At 46.2% G+C, this 13113-nt stretch overlaps 1 protein-coding gene across 1 annotated transcript in view; it reads right to left on the bottom strand.

Moving 5' to 3' along the window:
* Positions 1-13113, bottom strand: part of LOC144232856 (adhesion G protein-coupled receptor E2-like) — a 26827-nt gene extending 13714 nt beyond the window's left edge. Inside the window, 5 exon segments of the mRNA XM_077765696.1 lie at positions 1305-1439; positions 1758-1808; positions 3839-3988; positions 11052-11108; positions 13086-13113. Of these exon segments, the coding sequence (XP_077621822.1) occupies positions 1305-1439; positions 1758-1808; positions 3839-3988; positions 11052-11108; positions 13086-13113 (421 nt within the window).

Raw genomic sequence — 13113 nt, 5'->3', positions numbered from 1 at the left:
AGGGGGGGGGGGGAGGGGAGGGGGGGTGATGGATATGGGGGAGGGCACTTGTGGGGATGAGCACTGGGTGTTAATGGAAACCAACTTGACAATAAACTATCTTTAAAAATAAAATAAAATATAGAAAGAACTCATTCAACACAGTAGGAAAAAAAAAACCTAAACAATCCAATTTTAAAAATGGGAAGAAGATCTGAATAGACATTTTCCAAAGAAGACATCCAAAGGCCAACAGGTACATGAAAAGGTACCCAACATCACTCATCTTCAGAGAAATGCAAAGCCAAACCATAATGAGATCATCTCACACCTGTTGGAACAGCTATTATAAAAAGGTAAGAAATAACAAGTGTTGGTGAGGATGTGGGAAAAAAGGAACCTTGCATATTGTTGGTGGGAATGCAAATTGCTGCAGCCACTGTGGAGAAAAGTATTCAAAAACTTAAAAATGGAAGTACCTCGTGATCCAGCAATTCTACTTCTGGTTATTTATTTGAAGGAAACAAAAACGCTAACTTGAAAATCAGCATCCTCGTGTTCATTGCAGCTTTATTTGTAATAGGCAAGGTACGGAAGCAACCTAAGTTTTTATCGATGCATGAGTGGATAGTGAAAAGGTGGTGTGTGCGTACAGGGGAGTATCACTCAACCATACAAAGAACAGATGAGTGGGTGCCAGAGGTGGGGATGGATTGGTAGGGGTGCAAGTACGTGGGAAGAAAAACTGGTGCTAGATTTGCTTCCTTGTGGGCCTGCTGTGAACAGCGAGGTGGGAAACCATGACCTTGATGGGACAGCAGCCCCTGGTGAGTTCACACCAGTAGGTGAACCTGCACTTCCAGGTCCTTTGTTTCTTTCCCCTTTCCTTGTGCAATGAGAATGATCATAGTAATAACAGCGGTAGCCATGATAAGAGCTTGTGTTTGGCAGTCTGCTTCATACTAGTCTTTACCTGTTCTTCCCATAGGTAAATTTTAAATCTCACCCCCTCCATGTGGGGTAAGTACAACGATGATCCCCAATTTACAGACAAGCAAACTGAAACATAGAGAAGAGAAGTAATTTCCTACGTGTCAGATGCATTCAGTGGTGAGCTGGACTTTGAACCTGGGCAGCCCAGCTCCACTGTGTAAGCTCTCAACACTACTTACTAATCATGAAAACTTGATGGTCCACTCCCCTCATACTCCCCCTGCCCTGTCACCTCTCTCTTTTCCTTGAGGAAGGCTTGGGTGCTGCTCTCAGGGCACCATCTCTGTGTGCCCCCACCCTCCACCCTGTTTCCCCACCCCAGGCCCCTGTACCGTCACAATTCTCCAAGTAGTTGGTGAAGATCTCCCCAGATAAAGAAGTGAACCCTGGAGAGCAGCGACAGGCGGTGGCATTGATACATGAGGACTTTGGAGGGCACCATGGAGCACAGTCTGTGGAGCCAGAAGTTGTGGGGACAAAGACCACAGTCAGCAGTTTCAAGAAATGGAGGGAGCCAGCTGTCAGCTGGGGGTCCAGGAGCAGAGCAAGGCAGGAAAGAGAAGGATGGCTGCCATCAGAAGAGCTCAGAAAACTCTGCACATTCAGGGAGGAAGAAGCAGCTTCTTTTATACCCAGAAGACCATCTAGACCCTTATTTGTGCAATAACCTCCCTTCCTCTACTCCATAACCTCCCTTTCTCTACCCCATTATTGATGAGAGAACCCCGACCCCAGCACGCATGCCCCAGTTTATGTCACCAATGGGGCTGGCTGGGCAGACTCACCACTCAGTTTCTGTACAGGCCCCAGTGTCAACAGCAGCAGCACCAAGAGCCCTGGGACAGAAAAGCAGAGAGATGACAGAGAGAAGAGAGTCAAGGTCAAGTTTCAACCCCTGTCTGCATGGTCATTGCCTCCTGGAGGGAGGCTCTGCCTGCAGCCCACAGCTTTTCAGCAGCATCCGTGACGCTCTTGCCTTACACAGAACCAAGACTCGGCCTGTCCCCTCCGTCTTCCTGGACTCCCCCAGGCGACAGTCAAGGACAACCACAGCCTTCGTGGGGCCTCAGCTGCTATAGGTGAGGGGGCAGAATATACACAGGCAGCTGATGCGAGGGATACAACGTAGAAACTCTAACCTCTCCCAGTGGAGGGGAGTAAATCTATAAGGAGAAAATCTTCAAATCTGTGTGCCTTCCCCATAGGCACGTTCTTTGTTCTCTGGAAAGGGCAGAAATCTGCCTGGAGAAGGCCCTGCTCTCTCCTCTCTGGTGAGTGAGTGCCTTTTCTATTTCATATGGAGCATCCTATGGGAGAATGGAGTGGCCAGATGCTCTGTTCCCCACATGTGGATGGAGGTGGTCCAGGCCCTCTCTGTCAGCCCTGGTGCTCTCAGCTTTCCTGGGTGGCTCCCAGATGCAGCAGGGACATCACGGCCACCTGAGTCCCACCCTGAGGACACAGACAAGTCCAGGGTAGGCCTTCCAGGGAGCCAAGTGCAGGGAAAATGCTACATTCCTGACCAGGACCTGTCATGGCATCTGGCAATAGCCTTTGTCCCCACTTCCCCAGGGTGAATTCTCACTGCCTGCATAAACTTTAGAATCCTGGTGATCCTCACAGGACAGTGCGCTCCCATCCACACTCACTCTGAGACCCTAGCTCCATGGACATGGACAAGTCCCACACTTGAGAGAGGCCCTTCCTCCCAGGCTTGAGAGAATGGGTCAGGAGAATGAAGGTACTACTGTCTAGGCAGGGTCATCAGGACAGCGAGGACCAGACTGAGGTGGACAGTGGGGCTGACATTCAGTCAGGCAGCCTTGGGGCAGTGAAGTTGCCTTTTCTGATCCCCATGAAGGAATTCTCCAGACTAAAAGAAAGTGGCGAGAATCCATATCTGAGTAGGGCCAGTGGTGGGTGAGGGCTGGGTGGCTGGAGAGGGGACCAGGCGCCGATGGGCAAGGGATGGCAGATGCTTCTGTCTTCTCCGCCCTTGACCTCCCACCAGGGATGCAGACCTGTGTGCCCTGCCAAGTGGGATTCAGCCTCCACTTTCTGTCTGAGTGGCCTGGGTCAACGTGGGGCCTGGGTTGACCTCCTTGGAAAAGGGTCATACCTCTGGCAATGATCCCCTCTCTCCATCCAGCCCAGACGGCAGTCTCTTTCATTCACCTAAATCGTAGAGTGTGTGTGGAGTAGCCCACATCAGTCTTCCTACCATTTCACAATATCCTCCACATCCTAGTCATCTGAGTTGCCCAGTGGCCTGGGAACTAAAATTACTGGGGAGGTTCAGGGCAGAGCCTTGCATGGGGAATTAGAGCCTGGAGGCCAAGACGCCGGTTAGAGTGATATAAGAGGCGTCACCTCCCAACAGGGTTGTTGGCTGGGGAAGGTAGGCCCACCCTCGGGTCTCCCCCCTCCCACGTTTATGGACAGGGCTCCTGGGTCCATCATGACGCTGGGGGGCTGAGAGGGCTCCTGGTGTGGCTGAGCCTGTGTGTATCTTGGGGGAGTGAGGGGGGAAGGGGGAATCTCGTCTTGGCCGCCATTGATGAAGAAGAAGAGGGTGGATATTGCACTGTGAGATAACATGCTGTGAGCTTGTGAAGTATGTTAAATGCCACCCCTCTAGTGAAATAAATCTGAAAATAAAATCTGAAAATAAAATCTCAGGAGGCAAGGGACATGATCCAAAATTGAGTAAGTGGCACTCTTGTGGAGGGATCTGAGCCTTGGGCTTTGGGGAGGGATAGGACACAGGCATAGGTGCCCAGAACAGCTCTCTGATGCCCGAAGAGAGTAGGGTGGGTGACCTCAAACCTCATGGGTGAGGAGATGGAACGTGTGAAGTCCTTCTTACCTTGACACATGCTTTCACTCTCATTCCGGAACGTCATCTCCGGAATAAGCTGCTGCCCTGGGCCGCACACGCAGTATCTCCCGTCCGTGGCCTGGCAGTCAACAGACGGGGCACAGGATGCTCTCCGGGGCCGTTCACACATGTTGATGTCTGGAATACAACAAGATAAAGGGTCACTTTCAGAGGAATAGGTTCTCACAGGCAGAGGGCCTGGTCACCAGCCTGACCCGACAATGAAGGCCGGACAGATGCGGCTCCTGAGCTGCACTCCCGAGCTTGGACTGGGCAGAGCCAGTTGTTCCAGAAAGCCTGCTGACTGCTCGGCTCTGTTCTCTGGCTGGGCCTGAGGGCTCCTAGAGTCAGATGCTACTGTTCCATGATGGGGGCTGGAAGAAGGTCTGCATCCCCTTCTGCGGACCTTGTGGGATAAACAGAGGCACTGAGTCAGGGTCCAGACCCTTCCCTGTGGTGTTGTTGGTACCACTGGAGACCTGGGGTGGGCTCTGGTCAGGGCACCAGCAGTATGGAAGGCCCCCCTCGATGCTGAGAGGTGGAGCCAGTCATGGCCTGTGGGCTGTCTGGGGTGACACTCAGCATTCACACCTGAGGACAGAGGCAGATGATCAGGTCCCTGAGCATTGGTGGTTTCTACTCACTTTCCTCACAGTGACCTAAGTACACCTCCTAATTCTCTAAGCACTCCCCTAAATCCCAATGTCAGGCTTTTCCCAGATGCCCCAGGATGTCGGTGGAGGAATTCCCTTTAATCAGAGGCCATCATAGATGTGAAATGGAGAAGCAACATGAGGCTGCTCACAGCTGAGTTATTGCAAGGTGGGTTCCTGGCCTCCTAGATCTTCCTGTTCTCTAAACATGAGAGGAAAGATGTCCATGAACCTGGTCCCTTCTGAGTAGCTCAGGGACCCACAGAGCAAGAGCTGGACACCATCAGCTGTCAACAACATCAACAACTTAATAAGATGAATCAAAATGCAGGGACAGAATGTTTGGTCCTGAACATCCTAATCAGGGCACCAAAGACTTTTAGAGCCTGAAAGGGCTCATGACATCGTGATGAGCAAAGACAGGTAACTGGTCTCCCCCAGAGCAGAGCTTCCTACCCGAGCTTGTGGACTTCCCTTCTGAGGGCCCAGGCCCAGGCTGTGGGTCCCAGCACCAGGAGGTGACAGCATGGGGGAAGATGCACACTCCCGATGCATTCGTGTTCAGCCCCATCTGGGCAGTGGACTTCCCTCCCGTCTTCTCAGAGGGTGGCAATGGCTGGATATCCGTCTTCAGGGTTGTGGGATGGGGTGGAGTCCAGTGGGGGATGGGTGGCAATGCGGTGTGCGGGAGGGGGAGACGTGACGAGGAGAAATTCTCAACCTGCCAAACGTGCTCCCAGAAAAGAGTGGAGGTCCAGCCACACCGGCAGCAGGTCTCCTGCCCGTGTTCGCCCAGCCTCGAGTCTCCGTGAGACGCGCGTACAAACGCATATGGGAGCCATTAGGGATACCTCTCGGGGCATCGGGAGAGTGGGGCTGGGCAGGAGTCACACCACCTTTTTTTCCCGTGATAAAATTACTTTCCCCCAGATATTAAATGACACATGGACTCTTAGAAGGACAAAGAAAATGACAAAAAGAAGAAGAAGAAGAAGAAGAAGAAGAAGAAGAAGAAGAAGAACCAAGAAAATCACCTGTAAGTCCACTACACGTTAGGAATATTTTCTTTTATTACCAATATATATGCATCTAAGACTTTTGAGTACATGAAAAGTATTTCTTGGTGTAAAAACTGTACAATTTCCCTCTTTCCCCTATTTTCTTATTGTGGTAAGATGTACCCATAATTTTTTTCTGCCTTACCTGTTTTTAAGTATTATAATCTCTTTTTATGATCTTATTTTGTTGAATAAAAACCTCTTAGTGTCATTAAAAAAATTTTAAAGCAAACTTTAGTTCCAGCTTCCTTTATTCAAGTTGTATTTATTTTCACCTTAAAGTAAAATCAATTTGCAAGTTTCNAGCACTCTCCACAATAGCTAAAACATGGAAAGAGCCTAAGTGTCCATCAACAGATGAATGGATCAAGAAGATGTGGTTTATCTATACCATGGAATACTACATGGCAATGAGAAAGAATGAATTCTTTAAAAAATTTTTAAATGTTACTTATTTTTGAGAGATAGGAAGAGAAAGAGAGAGAGAGAGAGACTGAGAGGAGCAGAGAGAGGGAGAGAGAGAGACACACACACACAGAGAATTCAAAGCAAGTTCCAGACTCTGAGCTGTCTCCACAAAGCCAGACATGGGGCATGAACTCACAAACTGTGAGATCATGACCTGAGCCAAAGTTCCGTGCTTAACTGACTGAACCACCCATATGCCCCTCAATTTTTGTGTTTCCAATTTGATAAAAATAGTTGATGTTTTTTATGAGATTGAAATTTCATTTTCTTTCTTTTCTCAGTCTCTCTCTCTCTCTCTTTTCTAGGTTAAAATTACGTTGTATTTGTTTAAATGTTTTGTAAATATGTTCATATACAACAGGATTTTTATTTATTAAATTTATTAAATTCATTTATTTTGAGAGAGAGAGAGAGCAGGGAGGGGCAGAGAGAGAGAAAGAGAGAGAATCTCAAGCAGGGCTCTAACTCAAGAACCGTGAGATCATGACCTGAGCCAAAACCAAGAGTTGGATGCTTAACTGATGGAGCCACTCAGGAGGGCCTGCAACAGAATTTTTAAATGGACACATTTCTCATTTTGTATCATTTCTTAAACAGATATGTAGTGTAATTTAATTATTGGGTTTTTATGTTTTTTTTTTTTCTGAAAGACAGAGACAGCGTGAGCAGGGGAGGGTCAGAGAGAGAGGGAGACACAGAATCCAAAGCAGGCTCCAGGCTCTGAGCTAGGTGGCAGCACAGAGCCCAACACGGGGCTTGAACCCACAAACCATGAGATCATGACTTGAGCCAAAGTTGGACGCTCAACCGACTGAGCCACCCAGCCATCCCATAATTCTTGGGTTTTAAAAGCTTATTTTTGCATACTTAAAAAATTATTTCATGGAGAAAAATAACTGATTTAAATAGTACTAAAGAATCCTATCTTACTTGTGCATAGTTCTTCTTAGCTTATAAAACATTTTTTTTTTGGTTTATTGCAGCATTATTTATATAGCCAAGATATGGAAGCAACCTGAGTGTCCATCAACAGATGAATGGATAAGGGAGATGTGGTATATACACAATGGGATATTACGCAGCCATAAAAAGGATGATTTTGTGTCATTTTTGACAACATGCATGGACCGATAGGGTATTATGCTAAGTGAACAGGGTTGAGAAAGACAAATACCATATGATATCACTCAGAAGTAGATTCTAAAAAAAAAAAAAAAACCAACTAACCCCAAATGAATGAAACAAACAAAAAGCAGAATGAGATCTATAAATACAGAGACAAAAGACGGTTGCCAGAGGGAGGTGGGGTGGGGGTTGGGTGAAGGGGAGAGAGAGATATAGGCTCTCAAGTATTGACTGAATAAGTCATGGGAATAAAAGGCATAGCACAAGGAACATGGTCAATGCTATTGTAATAGCAGTGTATTGATTTGTGGGGACAGATGGTAGCCACACTTGTGGTAGACATAGCATAATGTATACGCTTGTCAGGTCACTATGTTGTACCTCTGAAACTAATGTGACACTGTGTGTCAACTATACTCAAGTAAGAAAAGACTATAGAAATGTTTCCTCTTCCCTCCCTCCCTCCCTCCCTCCCTCCCTTCCTTCTTTCCTTCCTTCCTCCTTATTTCCCTCCTTCCTTCCTTTTTAAGAGATAGAGATAGAGAGAGAATGAGAGTATGTGAGTGGGAGAGAGAGGCAGAGGAAGAGAGAGAGAGAATCTTAAAGAGGCTTCACGCCCAATGTGGATGATGAGGGCCTCCATCCCATGACCATGAGACCATGACCTGAGCTGAAATCAAGAGTTGGATGCTTAACTGACTGAGCCACTCAGTCATCCCATATTCTTTCTTTTTTAAAATATATTTTCATTGAAGTATAATTAACATACAGTGTTATATTAATGGCAGCTGTACAACATAATGATTTAACGATTCTAGACATTACTCATTGCTCACCATGATAAGCATAGACACCGTCTGTCACCATACAATATTATTACATACTACAGTATTCCCGATGCTGTACTTTTCATCTCTGTGACTTATTTATTTTATAGCTGGAGATTGGTACCTCCTAATCCCCTTTATATATTTGCCCATCCCCCTGTCACCTCCCTTGTGGCAACCACCAGTTTTCTCTCTGTATTTAAGAGTCCAGTGTTGGGGGCACCTGGGTGGCTCAGTCAGTTAAGTATCCAACTTCAGCTCAGTTCATGATCTTACAGTTCATGAATTCAAGTTGAACTCTTTGCTGACAAGCACAGAGCCTGCGTGGGATTCTCTTCCTCTCCCTCTCTCTGCCTCTCCCCTGCTCACACGTTCCTTCTCTCTCTCTCTCTCTCTTTCTGTCAAAAATAAAAAAAGAGTCTGGTTTTGTTTGTTTTATATTTTAGATTCCACATATATGTGAACTCTTTTGGTATTTGTCTTTCTCAGTCTGACTCATTTCACTTGGCATAATGCATTCTAGTTCCATTGTGTTGTTGCAAATGGCAAGATCTCATTCTTTTTTGTGGGTGAGTAGTATCATTGCAGATAGATACCACATCTTCTTTACCCATTCATCAATGGATGGGCACTTGGGTTGCTTCCTTATCTTGGCTATTGTAAATAATGTTGCAGTAAACGTAGGGGTGCATATATATACTTTTGAATTAGTGTTTTAATTTTCTTTGGGTAAATACTCAGTAGTGGAATTGCTGGATCGTATGGTATTTCTATTTTTAATTTTTTTTGAGGAACCTCTACACTGTCTTCCACAGTGGCTGCACCGGTCTGCATTCCCACCAACAGTGCCCAAAATTTCCTTTCTCTCCACATCCTCATTAACTCTTAAAAACTCCTTAGTTTTACACCTGGATGTACTTTTACCAGTTTATTAATTGTATGACTTTGAATAAGTCTCTTGACCTCTTTGAGCCCAAATTTGATAATTTAAAAAATGATGCTACCCTGAAATCATAAAATTTGTAGAAGAAAACATAGGGAGTAATCTTTTTGACATTGGCGTAGGCAATAATTTTTTGGACTTGACATCAAGAGCAAAGGCAACAAAGGCAAAATAGAGAAGTGGGACCACAACAAACTGTACAGCAAGGGAAACCATCAACAAAATGAAGCAGACAATCTACAATTTGGTAGAAAAGAAATGCAAATCATAGACAGTATCTGATAAAGGATTAGCACCCAAAATATATAAAGAACTCATACAACTTAAATAGCAAAAAAAAAAAAAAAAAAAAAAAACCAACCCAAAAAACCCACCCCAAAACAAAACAAAAAAACAACCCAAAGAGTATTATTAATCCATTTAAAGATGGGTAGAGAATCTGAATGTACATTTTTTCCAAAGAAGACATCCAAATAGCCAAGAGGTACATGAAAATGTACTCAACACCACTAATCATCAGGGGAATGCAAATCAAAAACACAGTGAGATATCACCTCACACCTGTCAGAATGGCTATTATTAAAAAGACAAGAAATAACAAATGTTGGTGACGATGTGGGAAAAGGGAAGCTTGCACACTGCTGGAGGGAATGTAAATTGGTGCAGCCACTGTGGGAAACAGTATGTGGATTTCTCACAAAAATAAAAATAGAACTACCATCTGATCCAGTAATTCCACTTCTGGGTACTAATCTGAAGAAAATAATATCAGATTCTGAGAGAGAGAGATCTGCACCCCCATGTTCAGTGCAACATTATTTGCAACAGTCATGGCAGGGAAACAACCCAAATGTCCACTGATAGATGAATGATCAATGAAAACATGGTATATGTATATAGCAGAATATTACCTGACCATAAAAGAGAGAGATCTTGCCACTTGTGACAGCATGGATGGGCCTTAAGGGCATTATGTTAAGTGAAATAGACAGGAAATGAAAAATATTGTATGATCTCACTCTTTTGGGGGAATTAAAAGAAATTGAACTCAGATACAGAGAACAGATTAGTGATTGTCAAGGTTGGAGGGTGGGGGAGGGGCAAAATGGGTGAAGGTGGGAAAAAATCCACCGTGTACTCTGCTTGCCTCATAGGTCTGCTGTGAGCACTGAGGCAGGAAACCACGACCTTGAGGGGCCAAGAATTCCTGGTGCGCTCACGCCAGGAAGAGAGCTCGAGCTTCCACTCTTTCTCCCCTTCCTTTGTTCTTTGAAAATGATAATAGCAACGGTAACGAGGATAAAACTTGGCATTTGTTGACAATTTGCTCCATACTAGCCTTTACCTGTTCTTCACACAGGTAAAATTTAAATCTCACTCCATCCATGTGGGGTGGGTACAGTGATGATCCCCAATTTACCGACAAGCAAACTGAGGCATAAAGAAGAGAAAGAATTTCCTACATGTCAGATGTAGTCAGTGGTGAGCTGGACTTTGAAGCCGGGTAGCCCAGCTCCACTGTGTAAGCTTTCAACATTCTACCTACTAATCATGAAAACCTGATGGTCCACTCCCCTCATACTCCCCCTACCCTGTCACCGCTCTCTTTTCCTTGATGAAGGGCTGGGTGCTGCTCTCAGGGCCAAGGGTTTGGGACACCTCACCATCTCCCCCCCCATCTCCATGCCCCTCTACCACCCCATGCCCCTATAGCATCACAATTCTGCAAGGGGCTGGTGAAGATCTCCCCAGATGAAGAGCTGAATCCTGGAGAGCAGTGACAGATGGAGGCATCGACCCATGGAGAGTTCAGAGGGCACCAGTGAACACAGGCGTGGGGGCCCTAGCAATGGGGACCACAGCCAGAAGGCTCAAGGAATGGGTGAAGCCACCAGCTGCCAGCTAGGAGTCTATGAGTAGAGCAGGGGAGAGTAGTGGAGGGATGGCTGCCTTTGAAAAGGAAGACAGAAGACAGGACATTAAGAGAGGAAGAAATAGCTTCTCTTATCTCCAGAAGGCCATCTTGGAGCCTCACTTGGAGGAGAAACCTCCTTTCTTCCTTGTCAGTGGCAGACCCAGGCCCCAGTATGCACTACTTAGCTCGTCACTAAACCTGGGCAGACTCACCTCTAGTGTTCTGGGCGGCAGCTCCCAGTGTCAACAGCAGCAACAGCATCAGGAGTCCTGAGGCAGAAAACACAGTGTGAAGGCAAAAAGAGGAGTGAGGGGCTCTGGTTTCTGTTCCTGGTGGCATGGTCATTGCCTCCTGGGGAGGTGGGTCTGTCCTGCAGCCCACAGCTTTCCAGCAAGGCTCTTGTACCTTAAGTGGGGTTGAGGACTCAGTTTTTGCCCTCCATCTCTCTGACTCCCAGAGGCGTCAGTCACTAACAGCCACCGTCCTCGTGAAGCCTCAGTAGTGCTACAGGTACGGGGACAGAATATATGCAGACAGCTGATGTCAGGGATACGGCGTAGAAGCCCCAATCTTTCCCAGTGGAGGGGGTTGATCCTGATGCGCAAAGTCCTCAGATTGGCCAGGTTCTGTGTTCTCTGGCAATGGCGGAAATCTACCCTGAGGGTTCCTCTTCCAGGATCACTGTCTCCTCTTTTACATACATGTTTTGGGGCACACGAGAAGAGCTTGGGTTTGGAGGTCAGACAGCCCCACGTCTGAGTTCTAGCTCACAGTGGTATCAGCAGGGCAGGGAGCCCTGGAGTCAAGAGAGGGGGAGTTGATGACAGGAATGGAGTGACAACTAAGAGCACCGGCAGGTAGAGCCGCCATCTCCTGGTTAAATGACCTCTCCAGGTGCCGCGTCCATGATTTCTATGGTTCCTTCCAAGTGACCTCCTGGCTCTCCCACAGTGCGTTGAGAGCATGGCCTTTCCCTTTATCTCCCAGTCTGGTCCTGAGAGATGGGTCACTGGCCAGGCTCTGTGGTATGAACACCACTGCAGGTGTGAAGGCATCTACCCTACAGGCAAAGACTGGACCCACCTGTTCGAGTCTGTCCTTCCATTCATCGGAGGCAATGAACCCTATGAAAGTCTTTTCACATCTGTGTGTCTTTACGGGATTTTCCTAAAATGTGCCCAGCGTTAAAATCATCTTCCACGGGCAAACCATGAGAGACTCTTGAATGCCGAGAACAAACTGAGGGCAGATGGGGTGGGGGGGAGCGGAAGGGGGGTGATGGGCAGGGAGGAGGGCACTTGTGGGGATGAGCACTGGGTGTTAATGGAAACCAACTTGACAATAAACTATTAAAAAAATCATCTTCCACAAATCAGATGATAAGAAATGTGGCTATTTTCATAACAACCAGGAAACAAAACTGCAAGCAATGAAGACAATGTGTAAGGAACACTTAACTTACTATGTAATAGGTATCACACTAAGCATTGAGGGAAAGAAAGACTAGTCAGAACTAAGTTGACCTTGCTATTATCCACGTTATTGTCCTTTAAACCATCTTGTGACCCACACAAAGCCTATGGGCTAAAGGATGATGATATATATAGCTCATTAGAGTTTTCAGAGAATTTGGCTACATACGCTTGTGAAAAAAATAGTGTAGGCACCATGATGGTTAATTTCATGTAACAAATTTGGCTGGGCCACAGCACCCAGGTATCGGATCAACGGTTAGTCTAGACATTGCTAGGCAGATATTTTTTTTACATCAGATTAACAGTTAAATCAGTAGACTCTGAGTAAAGCAGATTATTTTCCATAATCCGGGTGGGCCTCATCCAATCAGATGAAGTTCTTAGGAGAAAAAAAGTCTGACCTCTTCCAAGGAAGAGTGAATTCTGCCTCCAGACTGACTTCAGACTTGAGATGTAACGTCAAGTCTCCCCTGGGTTTGCAGCCTACTGGCCTGCCCTACAGAATTTCAGCTTCCTAACCTCCACAATCTCACGAACTAATTCCTTAAGATGAATGAATGTCTCTCTCTCTCTCTCTCTCTCTCTCTCTCTCTCTCTGTCTCTCATTGGTTTCTGTTTCTCTGGAGGCACTGGACTGATATCTGATATAGGTAGTAAAATGAGAAATCTTTGTTGGATTGGCCCTGGGAATCAGTTTCATTGATTTTCTCCTTTGAGACTTAATACAAGATAGCTTTAGTTATTCGTCATTATCATTATAATTCTACTCACCTGGCAGCAATCGAAATCTGTCTCTCAT

The sequence above is a fragment of the Crocuta crocuta genome, unplaced genomic scaffold, assembly GCF_008692635.1.
Source record: "Crocuta crocuta isolate KB4526 unplaced genomic scaffold, BGI_CrCroc_1.0 scaffold693, whole genome shotgun sequence".
NCBI lineage: Eukaryota > Metazoa > Chordata > Mammalia > Carnivora > Hyaenidae > Crocuta > Crocuta crocuta.
Note: the sequence above shows the minus strand (reverse complement) of the source record. Positions and strands in the feature narration are given on the sequence as shown.